Genomic DNA, 15997 nt, shown 5'->3' on the forward strand with positions numbered 1-15997 from the left:
CACTCTTGCTGACTTCCTATTGGTCCATATATTGGTTTGGAAGAGTGTTGTGTCTTATTCTGAATTTGTATCTGAGAGTTTTGTTAGATGAAAATAATAGACAAATATAATATATTACTTTCGAGATGTAACATTATGCTTTTTTATCACTTTATCAGGGCACTTAATTATCCATATTTGGGGAAATTGTTTTGTGTTCCGTATCATGTGTTCCGTACCTTCTATCGTGAAACGTTGGTGCTTTCCTTCCGCCTTCCGGCTCCTTGTTCCAGACAGCCACCAAAGGAAAACACATGTAAAATCCTTTCCAACCCTTCCTCACCACGGAACAGCAGGTTTCCCCTAATATATTATATTTGTCCACTCACTTAATGAGTGCAACAGGAAACTCGACTTTATCATCCTGAGGTTTACATTTCCTCCTGTGTTACCTACAACCAAAATAATGTGATCCTGATTTATCCACCAGCCACATTGTATCCCTCCAGACTCAGCCCTCCACACCTTTGTGTTGCAAATAACTTTTATAAGAGTTCTAAATCTAGCCACAAATACCAGTCTCCTAATTATCACTCATCATGTACAACACTTCCACAGAATATTGAAACCCTGTTTCACCAGACAAGTGTGCCATCAAATATTCAAAGTAGTGTGGCTCTTCAGATATCTTTCTCAATATATGTTGGCGTGATAGACATTCTTTTCCCACAATCTTTACCAATATTGTTGATACAACCCTCTGTAAGCTGCTATGACTTTTCTTCTGATTCATGTGGTCCTGCTGAGTAAAGTTGAATAATCTAGGAAAATAACTGCACACAGTTTAATGATTCTTAAGAAGATAGATTTATTTTCCTAATTAGGTCTTGGAGACCCTTCAATGCTGGATTTAAATCTCAACCTGATTGAAGGGTTCTTGTATACAGGCTCTTGCTTTTATACCCAGTTTAATCTTAGGGTACTCTTTGGCTAGTACTTTCACTTTGTGTTTCCAAAGCCTCATGGATGCTGGCCTCAAGGCACTGAGTTGTACATCAGCCCTCTGGAGCCCAGGAAGACTTTTCCAGGTCTGACATTTTTTCCCTCTCCTGAGAGATTAGTTCTTCATGTCCTTATTGCCAACTCCAATGCTAGGTTCTTTTTAAATTAACTACAAGGAGCTCATTGTGTGTTGAGTGGTTCAGATATCAGTCTGGTTTAGGCAACAACATACTTCTAGTGTTCCGTCGTAAGAAGAAGGCAATCGTGGGAAATCAATAGTGACGTAGTAATGCCCATCTTCTGGACCCAGGGTTTTCCTCAGTTAGATTATTTTGCCGCTGAAAACAATGTTCAGTGCCCAAAGTTTGCATATGTTTTTATTAATTGGAGGAAAGGTATAGTGCGTATGCTTTCCTTCAGTACTGGTGATGAATGTTTCCGGATGCTTTGTTTTCGTTTTTCCTATTTCACTAGAATTCGTATGACATTCAGGCGGTCCTTCAGCATTGCCAAATAAGTGCTAAAGGACGACTTCTCCTGAAGAGCAAGTATGTTTCTTCCTCAGGTGCTGAATCATCTTTGTCTTCACTCGTCCATCAATTGGTAGAGAGTCTGGTATCTGAAAAAAAATATCTTACATGCCTTTGGATTTATCCGAGGCAAACTGCATCCGTGTGCTGCTAGGAAGGAGCTTGCCAACAAACAGCGCATAATGTAAATTGCTGATCTTTTGTCATGTTATATTGTGTATTAATGTTGGTTGCTCTAAACATTACTTAAACTTTGTAGCATATTTCTTTGCACTTTTTGTAATAATATTCTAGGCAAATGAAGTAGTATGTCATCATGTTGATGCTTCCATCTTTATTCTTCTCATTATTGATCCTGCTCATCAGTAAAACTTAAAATATGGTTTTGTCTTCCTTACGTGGAAGGCTTTTTAGCCCACAGCTGATTGGGACGTAGATTTGCTAACTTCAAAACTAGATTTTTTTTGTTAACAATCACTTATGACAGAAATATTGGCAACCGTATGGCTGTTTGCTCCAGAGGGCCATACATTTTCTTCCACCAACCTAAGAAGTCCTGTGTGTGGTCTATTTCTTTGTTCTGAAAATGTTACATGAGATCCATTTAAATTCAGAACATGTCTTTCCGATCATTTGATCTAGACTCCCACACTATTTAGGCTGAAAATACTCTAAGTATTCTGGATGTCTCTAGAGCTCTGATGGTTTACCCCGTTAAAATGAATCTCTTCAAACCTATTGAGAATTTCTTTGACACGTGTGGTGGTGTTACTCCCGGCACAAGGCTGCTAAGGTCTCTTGCTAGGTGGGTAGCCTTTTACTGGACCTCATATTATTATGAGTCCAGGCTACTTGCTCATGGCTAGAAAGCAAAGGTAGCATCATTGGTTTTCACTGACTAGTCCCTGACGATTCTCAGTTTATTTGCTTAAAGCCTAGTTGGATATATGTGGTCTTCACAGCTTCACGTTTTTTGAGCTGTGAAGTCATTTTTTCTAACACATCAGATAGAAGGGAGAGCTGAGAGATACAGTAAGGCAAAATTGTCTTCATGGTGATTCTGTTACTCTTAATTCTTGCAATCCCTTCTTTAGAATCCCATCCACAAAAAAACTAATTACTTACTTTTGATAACACTTTTTGTGGTAGATACTTTATCAACCTGCAGATTTCTCCCCTTTTGAATTTCCCAGGCGTCAATCTCGATCTGGAAACTTTAAGATGCTCTCTCACACTGGAAGGAGCGGCGGCTTCATCACAAGATCACACACAGTGCTCTGTGACTTCATTGGAGCCATAAAGCACCTTGTCAGCGTGCTAATGTTAGGTACCATGCATTTTTAGCCCGTCTTAGAGGAGAACAGATAAAACCAACATCTTATTGAGAAGGTGCAGTTTTAAATAACAAGAAGAATACAAAACACAGAAATATTGGTAGACACAGCCATCCAGTGGGGAAGAGGGAGGGATGGTGAGGAATTTACAGATAGATATAGTATCCACCAGATTTTGTTTTTTTTACAGATGGTAAGTAACTTTTTCTTCTGATGAATATTTCTACCTGCAGATTACTCACTTTTTGAATGGTTTCCCAAAGCAGTACCACACTCGGTGGAGGGTGCATGGCTTTCTATACCAAAGAATTCGGAAGAACTGAACACATGAAATCACCATTCTTTCTCATTTTGAGATCCAGACAAGTGTCACGCAGAAAAGTGAAGGGAGGACCAAGTTGCATCTTTGCAGATAACCGCCACAGACACTCCTCTCACTAACGCTGAAGTAGATGATTTGGATCTAGTAGTATGAGCCCCTATACCTTCTGAAGGCTCCTTGTGCACCATGGTGTAGCAGATATTGATGCACAGGATATTCTATCTTGATAATGTTCTTTTGTGGACTGCCTTTCCTTTAATCTTTCCAACATATACCACAAAGAACTGATAATAAAGCCTGAATTCACGTGTTCTGTCCACATAGGAGCTGGCCACTCTCTTTGGAGCAAGACAATGAAGTCTTTCCTCCTCTATTGTAGGATGGTGAGGATGGTAGAATGTGGATTGGTGATGGTGACAACTTTTAAACTATTTTTAACTCTTTAACTATAAAGGACAACTATGTAAAAGTTTAAATAGGGAGCACATTAAGAAACAAACTCACATCCCATTGTGGCATAATAAATGGAGTAGGAGGGTACGGGTACTTGTTCGGGAGACCTTAGAAGGATCGCATGACAATTGTAGACTTCCGTAAAGAATGACTGTCTAACTGAGAACATTGCATTTGAAAAGACGAAAATAAATAGTGGAAGGATTAGTGGATACCCTTCCACAAATGGATAATGACAGGTTATTCCTGCTAGATAACATAGCATGTGCCTTGCTAGGAATAGCATCTTAATTTAGTTTAAATAGTTCTAGAAAATCGTATGAGTAAAGATGTCCAAATACTTTATGGGCCGAGTTATCGAGAAGTTATGTTGCATTTCTTCAGGAAGAATTGAGGGTAGGAGATCAAATACTCTTTTACATTGTATGGCCAGGACAGAAACCCCGCACTTAACTCTCTACACTAAAGTTATCTGTATAGGATGGTGGCCTGCAAAAATACTATCAAGACACTTTTTTTGATTGGCCGAATCATGCTTCTGCAGGTAGGTTCTCCGTAAGTTACTTCTACCTACAGGAGTGAGTGGCCGAAGGTGCCACTCAGTTACCAGCTTTTCTCAAAATTCCAGAGCTGCCCAAATGCTCCCAATATAAGTTCCCACATTGATTAGTATAAAAATATGCGTGACTCCAAGAAGAGCACCAGTTCCCCGCTAAATACCTCTTGATGCTCTCAAAAGAAAGTAGACTATTAGGACTGAATCATAACACTATCAAGAAATGGCAGAAGGCAGGGTATTCTACTTTCTGCAGATTTTTACTAGCAGCAAAGATAAAAACTTAGGAGTAGGTAAGGGCAGACAATGTGCATATTTCATTGGATCTTGTTTTTTCTTATCTTCACAATTCAAACTCATCTTCAGGCTTATATCTCAGTGTCCAGTTCAGCCCAGGAGCATATTAGTAAAGCACATTTTGTGGATAAGTTGACAGGACTGGGAAACTGGTATGATATATAGTCACACTTGCACAAGCCAATTGCCTGTAAGATTTTTGCTTCAGTTTCCTAACAGATCGAGGAAAGAATCGACTTCGCTAGCTGGGGAAAATACAATTGTACAGCTCATAAAGCCGCACGTGGGGCGAACTTGAAAGGTATGGCTTTTTGTTAGAAATAGGCCCTTTATCATACCCCACATCATTTGCAGCAGATGTTATCAACTTTGTCTGCTAAATGCTTCAGATGTGGGCATCTGTGTGGAGATTCGGCATATGTGGTGTTTAGATGTCCCAGACTATCGGATTTCTGGAACAAAGTCATGGCCTTACTGGGTAGAAAACTGCAGGTCCAAGTTGAACCCGATTTGCCAGGGACACTATATGGTATTCCGCCTGCCAACTTTTATTTGACTCTGCAACAGTAATTTTTATTGGGCCATTAGTCGCAAAGTTGCTTATTCTCCAAAGGTGGAACTCTCCCATTCCTCCCACATTTGAGAGTTGGACAACCAAAATGGATTGTGTTAGGAAATTTAAGGCGCTGTGTGCTCAGAAGGTAGGTGCGTTAATGAAAGCCAAGGGAATTTGAGACTCGCTGTGTGAGGAAATAATTGATGAATGAGGATGTACTGCATTTTTTGTGGACATGTGATGTGTAAATAGAATCTTTTTGCTCAAGATATGTGGATACTAGGCGACACTTTTGTTTTTGGGTGTCTGGCATTCTCTCGGATGTGATATGTTTATGAATTATTAATTAAGGTGTGTACCTGAGTATCACAAAAAAAATAAAAGCAATTGTAGACTAGATATAATTGATTGGTAGATATAAAAACCCGATATGGCTGTCAATTAAAAGTAGCTGACATGCAATCCTGATGGTCCAGCAATAGGGCAAAACTGAGAATATCAGACAATGGAAGGGGATCTATGGAACTGTCTTTCCACCACTTAACACACTTGGACATCTTGCAAAATAAACAGTTTTGGTGGGATGTCTTCTAGTGCATAAAATAACATCCCTCACTTCCGGGGGCAAAGAAAACACACCACGGTTGCCCCACTCAATCTCCAGGCAGTTAGGCGGAGGCTTTGGAGGTTGGGTTGTAAAACCTGCCCCTGAGAATGCGAGTGGAGGTCTACCCTGTGAGAGAGACTGAGCAGAGGGCACAGGGAGAGGTGAATTAGGTCTGCATACCACACACTGCATGGCCAGTCCTAGGCGATTAATGTTAATTAGGCTTGGTTGAGGCAAATCTTCATAAACTCATGAGGAATCAAGGATATGGGGGGAAAGAGTAGTGAATTGGAAAGTTCCACTTCAAATGAAACGTGCCCTGCCCCTAAACCCCCCCCTCTCTGCGTTCCCTGCATTGCATACTGGAGGGCACATCATTTTGGGCAGTGAGTGTTCTTGCGAGTGGCAAATAGATCTGTCTGGGGAGTCACCCTCAATTGGTAGATGTATTGGACTACCTCTGGGTAAAAGCACCACTCATGGTCAGCAAGATGATGCCGGCTGAGACTGTTCGCTTACACACTGAGTTTTCTTGCCAGGTGATTTGCTGCCAAGCAACTCAGATGGTCCCGAGCCCAGGACTAGAGTTGTAGGTCTCTGCATAGAAGATTGAACCTCACTCCTCCCTATTTGCAAAGGGATGTGAGGAAGACCTTGAGAGGCAGACACTTGATCTGTATTCCAACAGATATATGCACAACATCTGTTCTTCTGGCAACTAGAGGTCTCTGTTCTCCAGGTCCTCCAGATGAGCTCGCCACCCTAGAGTGGAGGTATCCATAATCACTGTTATCACTGCAGGAGAAGGATGAAACCGCTTTCCTTGAGAAAGAGTGTTGCTAACACTCCACCTTTGTCGATGTGTCCCTGGAGATCTTGATATAGACTTGTGGATCTCTGTTGTGTTGGAACTACTACCTGCAGAGGCACCACTGTAGAACTCTCATGTGCCAGTGGGTATAGGGGACCAGCAAAATACAGAGGCTAGCAGCCCTAGCATACGTAACACCATCAGGACTGGAATGATCGCTCCATCCTGAAACATTTGAGTCATAGCCTGAGTATCTTGAACCCTCTGAAGAGGAGGGAAGACTCAATTTTATGTGGTGTCCAGTACTGCCCCTCTGAACAACTTTCGCAGAGAGGGCACCAGGTGAGATTTGGGCTTGTTGAGCGAAAACCACAGGTTGAACAGCAAAATGGTTGTCAGCTTTAAGAGGTGAGCCACCATCTCTGGAGAGCTGGCTTTGATGAGCCAGTCATCCAGGTAAGGGAATACTGGAATTCCTGCCCTTCTAACATGGGATGCAACCGCCCCTATCACTTTTGTGAAGACTCAGAGTGTGGAAGTGAGGTCAAACAGACTGACCGCAAACTGGTAATAATAAAATCAGACCATGAAGTAAAGGAACTTCCTGTGTGACTACAGAAGACGGTGGAAATAAGCATCCTGCTGGTTGGCCAACATCTTCCACTATTCTTCAACGGCTGTAGAACCTGACCTAAGGAAAGCATTTTAAACCATTCCTTTTTGAGGAACTAGTTAAAACTATGAGGTCTGTGATCAGACAAAGACTGCTGTCCTTTTTGGAGCTCAAGAAGTAAAGTGAGTAACATCTTTGACCCCGTTCCTGCTCCACTGTGTAATTTGTGAGCAAGGATTGAACTTCCTGTTGTAGGATATCTAGATGGTCTTGCAGGAGTGTTATTTGATCAGGGAGGGATGGAAGGTGGTGGTTGTTGGAAGGGTAGGGAATACACCCTTTCTAAAATCTGCAAGACCCAAGGGTCTGAAGTAATGGCCCTCCACTCTTGTAGAAAGGAGGATATTCATCCTCCAATGTGTGCTCTGATAAGGCGGAAATAGGGCTGATTCCCTGTAGTGGCTGGGAAAGAGAATGACGAATAAGAGGAGGGAGGGAGCAATATGTAGGGCACATTGTCTTCCTTTGTCACACCCTCTGCCATGTCTGTAGAGAGGGTTTGTCTGCTGTTGTTGTTGAATAGAATATTGTTGGCACGCTCAAAAGGAGAGGCCTCTACTAAACTCTGGAATTTCTTAAATGGTTGATAATCCGTGGATTCCAAGGGAATCGCTGTGGCTTTATTGTCTTTGAATCTTTCAATAGCTCAGTCTGTCTTAGTACCAAAGAGACTAGACCGATCAAACGATAAGTCAATTAGTGTTCTCTGGACGCCCTGAGAGAAGCCTGAATTCCATAACCAGGCAAGCCATCTTTGGGAGACTGAAGTCCCCATAAATCTGATCACTGAATCAGCAGTGTCAAGGCAGGATTGTATGACCTGCTTTGTAGTGCCCTGACCATCATTTATGATCTGTTTGAAGTGAGTCTGAAGCTTGTCTGACAGGTTAAGGATAACAGCCTGATCAGACTCCAGGAAATCATGTACATATCTTTACATAAGGTTAGTGGAATTTGTATGCCTGAGAGCCATACTTCAGACCAAAACTACGATAGGCTCGGTCAGGCCTTCATTAAAAGGAAGAAGTGGCTCTGAAGAGGGAGAGGTAGAATACAGCACTCCTGTGAGGATCTTAGATTTGACCTCCTCTGATGGAATTGGTAGGTTAAGCATTTTCCGCCTAGAAAGATGTGGTATGATAGGCAAGATTCCTGGATGTGGCGGGGTTGATAGTGGTTCTAGTAGAGTCTTTTGTGGTGCTGGTTGGTGCCGTGTGCAGCACTATTGGAGTTAACTCTCTTATTTAGATGTCAAAGGAGGAGAAGCTGGAATAAGCAATGGAGGTGGAGTTTACTTCTGCACCACTGACACTGGGGTTTGTATGCTCCCAGGACACTTCATGCAATGCCAGGAACGACCTGAAGGATGCCTGCTGGTGGGGTGCTACAAAACCTCAGAGGGAGCATGCCACCTGTCCTAGGGGGCCAGCTTACACACTAGAGGGGGATCATAGCCCTGCTGACAATACAGAATATGACCTTCAGAAATAGTGATGGAAACCCTCCCAGGGTTTGGAAACTGTGGGTACGGTGTTCAGACTGAGGCCTTGGAATCAGCAACACAGGTGGAACACTGGCTGGAACCGGCACCCACTCAGATGGAGCTGCTGGAGCCGGGCCCACTGTATTCACCAGTGTCAATGGCGAGCCAGGAGCTTGATCATCTTCAGCATGTTTACCCTTGGTCTGATGCCGGAAGAGAAGTTGGAGGTCTCTGTGAATTACATCATATCAATTTGTGTTGCCATGTTTTCTCAAGTTTCCTTTTCAATTATGTTGAAGAATGAGGATGGAATTTTTTAACTTCGGTGAGATTTTTGACGGCCCTGGCAATCATCCCATGCTCTGGTCATGAACATCTCCCTTTCCCATTCCTTGAGTGCCTTGGGATACATTTTTTGCCAGAAGTCGCAGGTTCGACATGATGGCCTTATTCAAGGCACTGTGGAACGATGGAATGAGGGTCTGTGATGAAAATCTCACTTTCACAGTCTTCACACGGTTTGACTCCACATCATTTTGGTGGTGAAATATTGAATAAAACTGCATCTAATAAGATAAAGTAATTAATAATCATAGAATAACAGTAATTCTGTTGAGAAGAGTTGACGAGATCCAGATCGTATCAATGGCATGAGAAAAAACTGAGCTGATACCAGCATGCTGAAAGGGTTATGGTTTCTGATTCCTGATCCTGACTGACACCTAGGATATTCAAAGGTGAGGAATCTGCAGGTCGAAGTATCCATCAGTACAGCATATACTATGCTGCAACCTTGCACGATAGAAAATCATGTAGCAACTGAAAGTGGCAGTTGGCAACAAGTTTAGATCACGAGGTGAACCTTATGACCATATTTTCAAGCACTTGTGTTCTTTTGAAGTGATGTGTTCTTTTTAGCTTAACTTATTCCCAACTATTTGTGAAGGAGGATGTGCAGGCACTGTTCTAATGAGCTGGCCATAAATGTAATGTTTTGTCTCCTTGTCTCTTGAACCTTTCATTAAAATATTAGCAGTCTATTAACACATCAGTTGTGACTGGAAGAAGCTTAGGGCAAACAAGGACAGTGACCACCTGCTGTCCTGAACACTTGCTGGACTGAAGTTAACTCTTTGCTTAGACTGCCAAGAATAGGATTTATTTGACTTTTAAAAAGCCATGTGAATTTCTCTGTGATGTACTGGTGCATCAGTGTGCAACATTTCTGTAACCAAGTCTTTCTTAAGAAAGTGACAGATACAGATCTTATTTCCTTCGTTGGCCAGAGTAAATGGAAAAAGAAATCTGCTCTGAACAGTTAATATTTTTAACAAGATGGCTGGTTTGGCTAATTGTAAAAAGAAATATATCAGCTATGATATTTTTGCTGGATCTTAAATGCAGAATTGCCGGGTGTTTTTATAACTTTTAGCCCTTTGTGATGTGCACATAAAAAAAAAAAAAAAGATTTCATTAAAGCTGTATCAGTTTAAAGGACAGTGAGGGTTGATGGTTAGTTGGTGTGGTTTACAAATATCCAAATAAGTATTTTTATACCTTGGGAGTTGATACTAGAATTTGTATTTGCCCCCATTAAGGTGGCATGAATTCCAAAAGTTGTATCAGTGCCCCCAAAGTGCCAGGTGAAAATAAATGAAGGACCTTTTATTACAGATGCCAAAAAGGAAGGGACAGAAGTCACTCCAAAATGTCTTTAGTTATGCTGCATTTTCCACCAGAGAGAGTTGCAATTTCCACCTTTGGCCTCACCCATCTTCCATTCAGCATTGAAGTCTCTGTTTTCAAGAATGCTGAGGCCATCTTCCTAGCATCACTGGTGATGTTTGGCAGGTATGTGCCATTAAGAGGTTAAATTCCAGTGTCAGCAGTATCTTCCTCAAGATGTTCTCTGTCCAGGAGCTAGTCAACTTTGAGAGGATCATCACTTGATTGTGCTTTGAAACCCTGTTGATGGAATTACATTTCTTCCTTCTGTTTTACCATGAAGATCCTTGAATCTTCCTGTCCAGCCCAGACGTATGTTACTTTTGAGACGTTATAAGCACTCATCTTCACCAAGTAACAAGTTGCCATTGATGCCAGGTTTTCTGGAATTGCAATTCAAGCTTTATTTACTTTGTATGCTGCTAGAGTGTGTCTGCTGGGACAGGGCAGACTATATACAGCTCCACATAGGGACCCTGCCTTTCTTAGGTTCAACATCCTGCTGTTAACTTTTTATTTGTCAGTCAACAAGGGGAAGCATCACCTGTCCTCCTGATCCAACATCTTCTAGATGTAGCTAGCAATTGAGTCAACTTCATATGGAAGATTTGTGTTACTGCAGCCTGGTCCTACATGGAGACACCTGTGCTGTTTGGTAGGTAGGTATGACTGCTTCTTATAGGATTGGTACTCGCTGGCAGAAGTGTGAATGCAGGCCTTGACTGGTCCATTGGGCTATAAGGCACACCAGAGGGAGACAGAAGAAACTTAGAGCTGCTGCATCACCTCCTTGAAGGCTGAAACATCACTAGCTCGGTAAGCTTTAGGCTCTATAGTTGGTATCGGATCAGACACCGAGGTAGATTCTGTTGTTGCAGCTGCTGCCAACTGCACCATATCCTCCAGGACTGGAAGTCTAGGAACTTTTATCATGCTTCTTATGTTTCTCCCATGATTTGCCCTAGTTTTGTCTTTCGGGTGGTTTCACCAACATTCTGCCGGATGAGGATGGCCTTGACCAAGATCTGACCCACCTATTGTGTTCTGAGAAGCAGAGCTAGGCCTTTCTGTCCATGATGGCCTTAAAATGCATCATGAAACATTTGTTGCACAGGTTGAAATCATGCTTAATCCCTAGGTACCATAAGCAGATGCCGTGTGGTTTTGTCATCTACATCGCTTTTTAGCACATTTAACACAACTTAAAACCTGTATCTTAGGGGTGACAGCTATGCACACTGTCAGAGTTTAAGAAGAATTTGAAAATTTGCTGAAGACCTAAATCTATAAAAGCTGAGCTGCAGATCCTAGTCCTTGGATGCAGAAATAGGACTTGTGTGCGTGCAGGGATGGTGACTTTATGTGGCTCAATGACGTTGTGTCCACAGGCGGTATAGAGTTACAACTCAGGTTGAGAATTTAAACTTCAGAGTAGCTGCTGCACAAGCTTCAGAATTCAGTCTGGCACCTGCCTGGGAAGATTCACAAGATGAGTAATTTCAGTTCTAAATTATGTCAGATAAATAGTGTGTTATACAAACTATAATAAAGAGTTTACAACAAAGCTATATAGCCATATTTTGTGCTTTCATAGATGTACAGTAAGGATCACGTCTGGCAATGAAATGAGTAGCTTGGTGGAGTTATCAGCTTTGTTATTTTTAAGTTTAGCATCATTGCTTATGGTGTTGCATGTCATATTTTTCATATGTATTTTTCCAGAGGTAGACCAGCAAGTTGATGAAAATGATCATGTTCAACAGGCACAAACACCAGTGACTACCAGCCCATCTGCTTCTAGCACTACTTCTTTCATGAGCAGCTCCTTGGAGGACACTACCACTGCTACGACCCCTGTGACTGATACTGAGACGGTACCAGCTACTGAATCTCCTGGAGCGATGCCTCTCAGCCTTCTAAGGTGAAAAATTACACTAGTGTAATTAAGGTTCCATTGTTATAGGAAGGCATGCCAATTTGTAGAGATAATTGTATGATAATGATGCAGGCTACTGAAGGTTAGAGCAGCCCACTGATGTTTGATTTACTTGTTCTAAACATTTCAGAAAGATGAATATTGAAAAAAAACGGATACTAAAGAGTAAGACAATATTATAGGTTAGACCAGTAATCTCAACCTTAATTCAGTATACTATTGCTCAAGCAGTTGCAGCAAAGAGTTCTTCAAAGTGTAATACCTCTAAAAAAAACCTGAAGATGTCAAGCTAGTAAGTCAATCTCCCATGTTCTTGAAACTGGACTATGGAAACTTTTTCCTGAAAGAAATCCCAAAAATTCATCTGCTGCTTATCAATGTTGTGCTGTATGCTGTAACCAGATTAACTAGTAGATCTTTAAAGACTCTGTGGCTTGAGACCTTTGTGGCAGTGGCTATCAGTATGGCTTTCCTACTGGTTTTTCATTCATGTCTGCCGGCAGAGCCCTTGTTTGTTGCATAAAGGCATGTCATGTCACATTTTTTTTCTTCCAGAAATTTTGCATCTCCTGATTTAGCCTAACATCTCTAATTCGAGGGTCCATTTTTCAAGGTGTGTTCTACTTGTGCTGTGAAAAGAAGCAAGGGTGGTAGTAAGTTTGCTTCCATTAGCTGTCTTTGATTCCTGTCATGTAGCTATTAGTTCTGTTATTTATTTGAAAGCATGACAAAGGGAGCCTAGTGTTAGAGAACATTGAAAGTTATAGCAGCTTTTTCAAGTAGGGATAAAGCATGCGTTTAATCCTCTAAGGACATAATCACTTCACCGACAAATATTCCTTCTGTGTTAGCAGTTTGAACATGTTTGGCTACAGCGACCATGAGCAATTCTTCCTTCAAATAGTGATAAAGCTACTAAAACAATTAAGTCTTCACCCCTTTCTTATTCTACCCACTTCAGAACAAAGTCCTTTGTGGTTCTCCTGAAGCAGTCTCCTCACTTTACACCCCCCGTTCTTGACATATAGTTACTCAGTGCATTATGATGACACCAAAAACAGCCTTCAACACATAAAAAGGGTACATTTAAAGGATAGATGCAATGAAGCTTCAAAGTACGGGTGATACCTAAATATGCTACCTAAAGAGAAGATCGGAGTCTAAAGCCATTTTACTTGAAGGTGAAAGAACTTCCTCAGCACTACTTCAATGGCCAGTGGCACTACTGGTTTTAGGCAGTTGGCTGCTGCAGTAGTATTAAGGTGGCATAGGTGACTAATGGCATCTTCATTTCGACCTGAAGTGCAGATTGGCATTTTAGACATGTATTACAACGGTGACTTGCTATTTGGCAAACAAGTGGATAGTGTGCTTCTGGGTATGAAACCATTTACAGACACTGCACAGTTTCTAGTACCATTACCTCAGAGAATAATACAGGCCTTTTGAGGAGTAGAGGGTGGAGCCAGTTCACGTCCATGGATGGATATAGATATCAACCCTATCGGACACATCAACAACCATAGTGCCAACCATAAAGGGTCTTTAAAGACTGCATCCTTGCCGAAGACCCATACATCAGAGTAAAACCACTCCTCCAGATCTCAATGACAAGTGCCTGGCGGCCACCACATCATTTCTACCTGCTCCTGTAGGTGGAAAGATCTCTTCCCGTCATCTGCGGGGAAAAGATAAGACTATGGGCCTTATTACAACTTTGGAGGACGGTGTTAATCCGTCCCAAATGTGACGGTTATACCACCTACCGTATTACGTGTCCATTATGTCCTATGGAACTCGTAATACGGTAGGTGGTATAGCCGTCACATTTGGGACGGATTAATACCGTCCTCCAAAGTTGTAATAAGGCCCTATATCTTATAAATCTGGGGCACACATTAGATAGATAGAATTCGTATAAAAATCTCCTTCTTAGTTACCAGACAAATCCTGCATTGTCTGTGGATATTACAAGCAAAAATATTTACAGTGATGAAGAAAAAAGCCACAGAATTAGTCCTCCAATTACAGCGAAATTGGGCTTTTGTTTTTAGTAAAGAAGTAAGAAGAATGGAAACCAATTTTAAACCCCTGTCAATTGAACCAGTTTCTAAAGACACAAACATTGTGCGTGAATATGCTGCAAGAAATCCTCCAGCTGTTACATGAAGGAGAATTTATACCCAGCCTAGACCTACTTTTTACTTCCATATTCCTATCCATCTGAAGCACAGTAAGTATCTCAGGTTCGTAGTGGCAGACCATCTAAATCAATTTAAAGGACTCCCATTTTGCCTCAGAACGGCTACAAGGATCTTTACAAAGTTTATGGCTTCAGCTGCAGCACACCTTAGGAAACTAGGGCATCAAACGTTTCCCTACCTTAATGAGAGCTTTGTCAAGTCTATGAGGCAACTTTTTCAGGAAGTCTAATACCTAAAGACAAAGCAATGTCAGTGTTCAGCAAAATAATTCACTTTCTAATCGCAACTTGTAACCACAGATTTCTCACCTTGTGAATTTCCTCAGGTGCCTTATGGGATCTGGAGAATTTTGTTGACAATTCCCTCTTGCCTTAGTAGGTGGCATTGTGTGGCTTTGTGTTGGGTCTGTTCTGACCTGGACATTTCTGCGCAACCTCTGCTTGCAGAGGTTAGTTCCTTTCTTTTCTTTTCATGCCTTTCAACGCATATCCGGAGCTTCATTGAATCCCGTCAGTTTGTAAGAATTTCTTTTGTCTCATTTTTCCAGTGTGCTAGGGACATTTCCCCTATGAAAACCAAAGGGTTCTAGCCATGAAAGGACTGTAACTGCCAGATGTCAGTGACAGACACCCACAGTTTGTCTCTGGTATCTCTGCTCCAAACACTCATTGTGCAGCTGCTGCATGAAGATGAACCGAAAGGCAATCCGTGACCGTGTGCCTAATGTGCTGCTTTAGAACTCTGAAGGAAGTCAAAAAAAGCCATGACTCAGTCAAAATCAAGGGTGTGTAAATGCTCCTTTACCAAGGCAGTTTTAACAACTGATCATCGTCGAAGTCACAAAGCACGGGTAAGTAAAAAAACTTCAAGCATCATAAGAAGTCCAAATGAGTCTCTCATTTGTCTCACCGCTTCCACCATTGAGTTGTGCAACGTTCTGAGTACCTTGACCCTGCAGAGTCATTCCCCATTTCGGAATTGATGCTGCTCCTGATGTGCCAGACCTCCCTGGACTATCTGCAGCGCCGCAACAGCTTTGTGAGCTGAGAAGGGCCCTAGATAATATCTTTGGTACGCCTTCAGATCCCTCTGGGAGCACCTTTGGGCAGTGCAGAACTAAGGATGCCTCCCATCAGGTCACTGCCGGCTAACACAATACTGACTGTGCCACTCGACCTCAACCTGAGACTGGCTCCATCTTGACCTCAGCCCCACCGAATCCAGCCATGGCGCAACGTTTGATCCCCCTAGTCAGAGTCTTCATGCCAGCACTGACGCAACCCCTTGGAGATCACAGTCAACCCACTATTTCCCCGATTTAGATCTGGAGCACCATTACTATGATGATAACCCTAAAGATAAGAGCTGTTACAATTCTTAGATTTGCAGGATGCCACTAGGCTGGTCATGTCACAAGACATTGGTCGTGCTTTCCCCAATCCTGCAGAAGCTAGTGGAATCTGTCTCCTTCACTGTGGTGATTCGGAGACCAGCAAAATTGTTGAACCTCACCTCATCATCCATAGAGA

The 15997-nt window shown here is 42.0% G+C and overlaps 1 protein-coding gene across 12 annotated transcripts in view; it reads left to right on the top strand.

Moving 5' to 3' along the window:
* HERC1 (HECT and RLD domain containing E3 ubiquitin protein ligase family member 1) overlaps positions 1 to 15997 on the top strand; it is a 1155039-nt gene that overhangs the window by 590012 nt on the left and 549030 nt on the right. For all 12 annotated transcript variants that reach the window (XM_069222059.1, XM_069222062.1, XM_069222061.1 and 9 more), the window contains exon 39: positions 12051 to 12249. In XM_069222059.1, the coding sequence (XP_069078160.1) occupies positions 12051 to 12249 (199 nt within the window). The remainder of the gene's footprint in view (positions 1 to 12050; positions 12250 to 15997) is intronic.

The sequence above is a fragment of the Pleurodeles waltl genome, chromosome 3_1, assembly GCF_031143425.1.
Source record: "Pleurodeles waltl isolate 20211129_DDA chromosome 3_1, aPleWal1.hap1.20221129, whole genome shotgun sequence".
Taxonomy (NCBI): Eukaryota; Metazoa; Chordata; class Amphibia; order Caudata; family Salamandridae; genus Pleurodeles; species Pleurodeles waltl.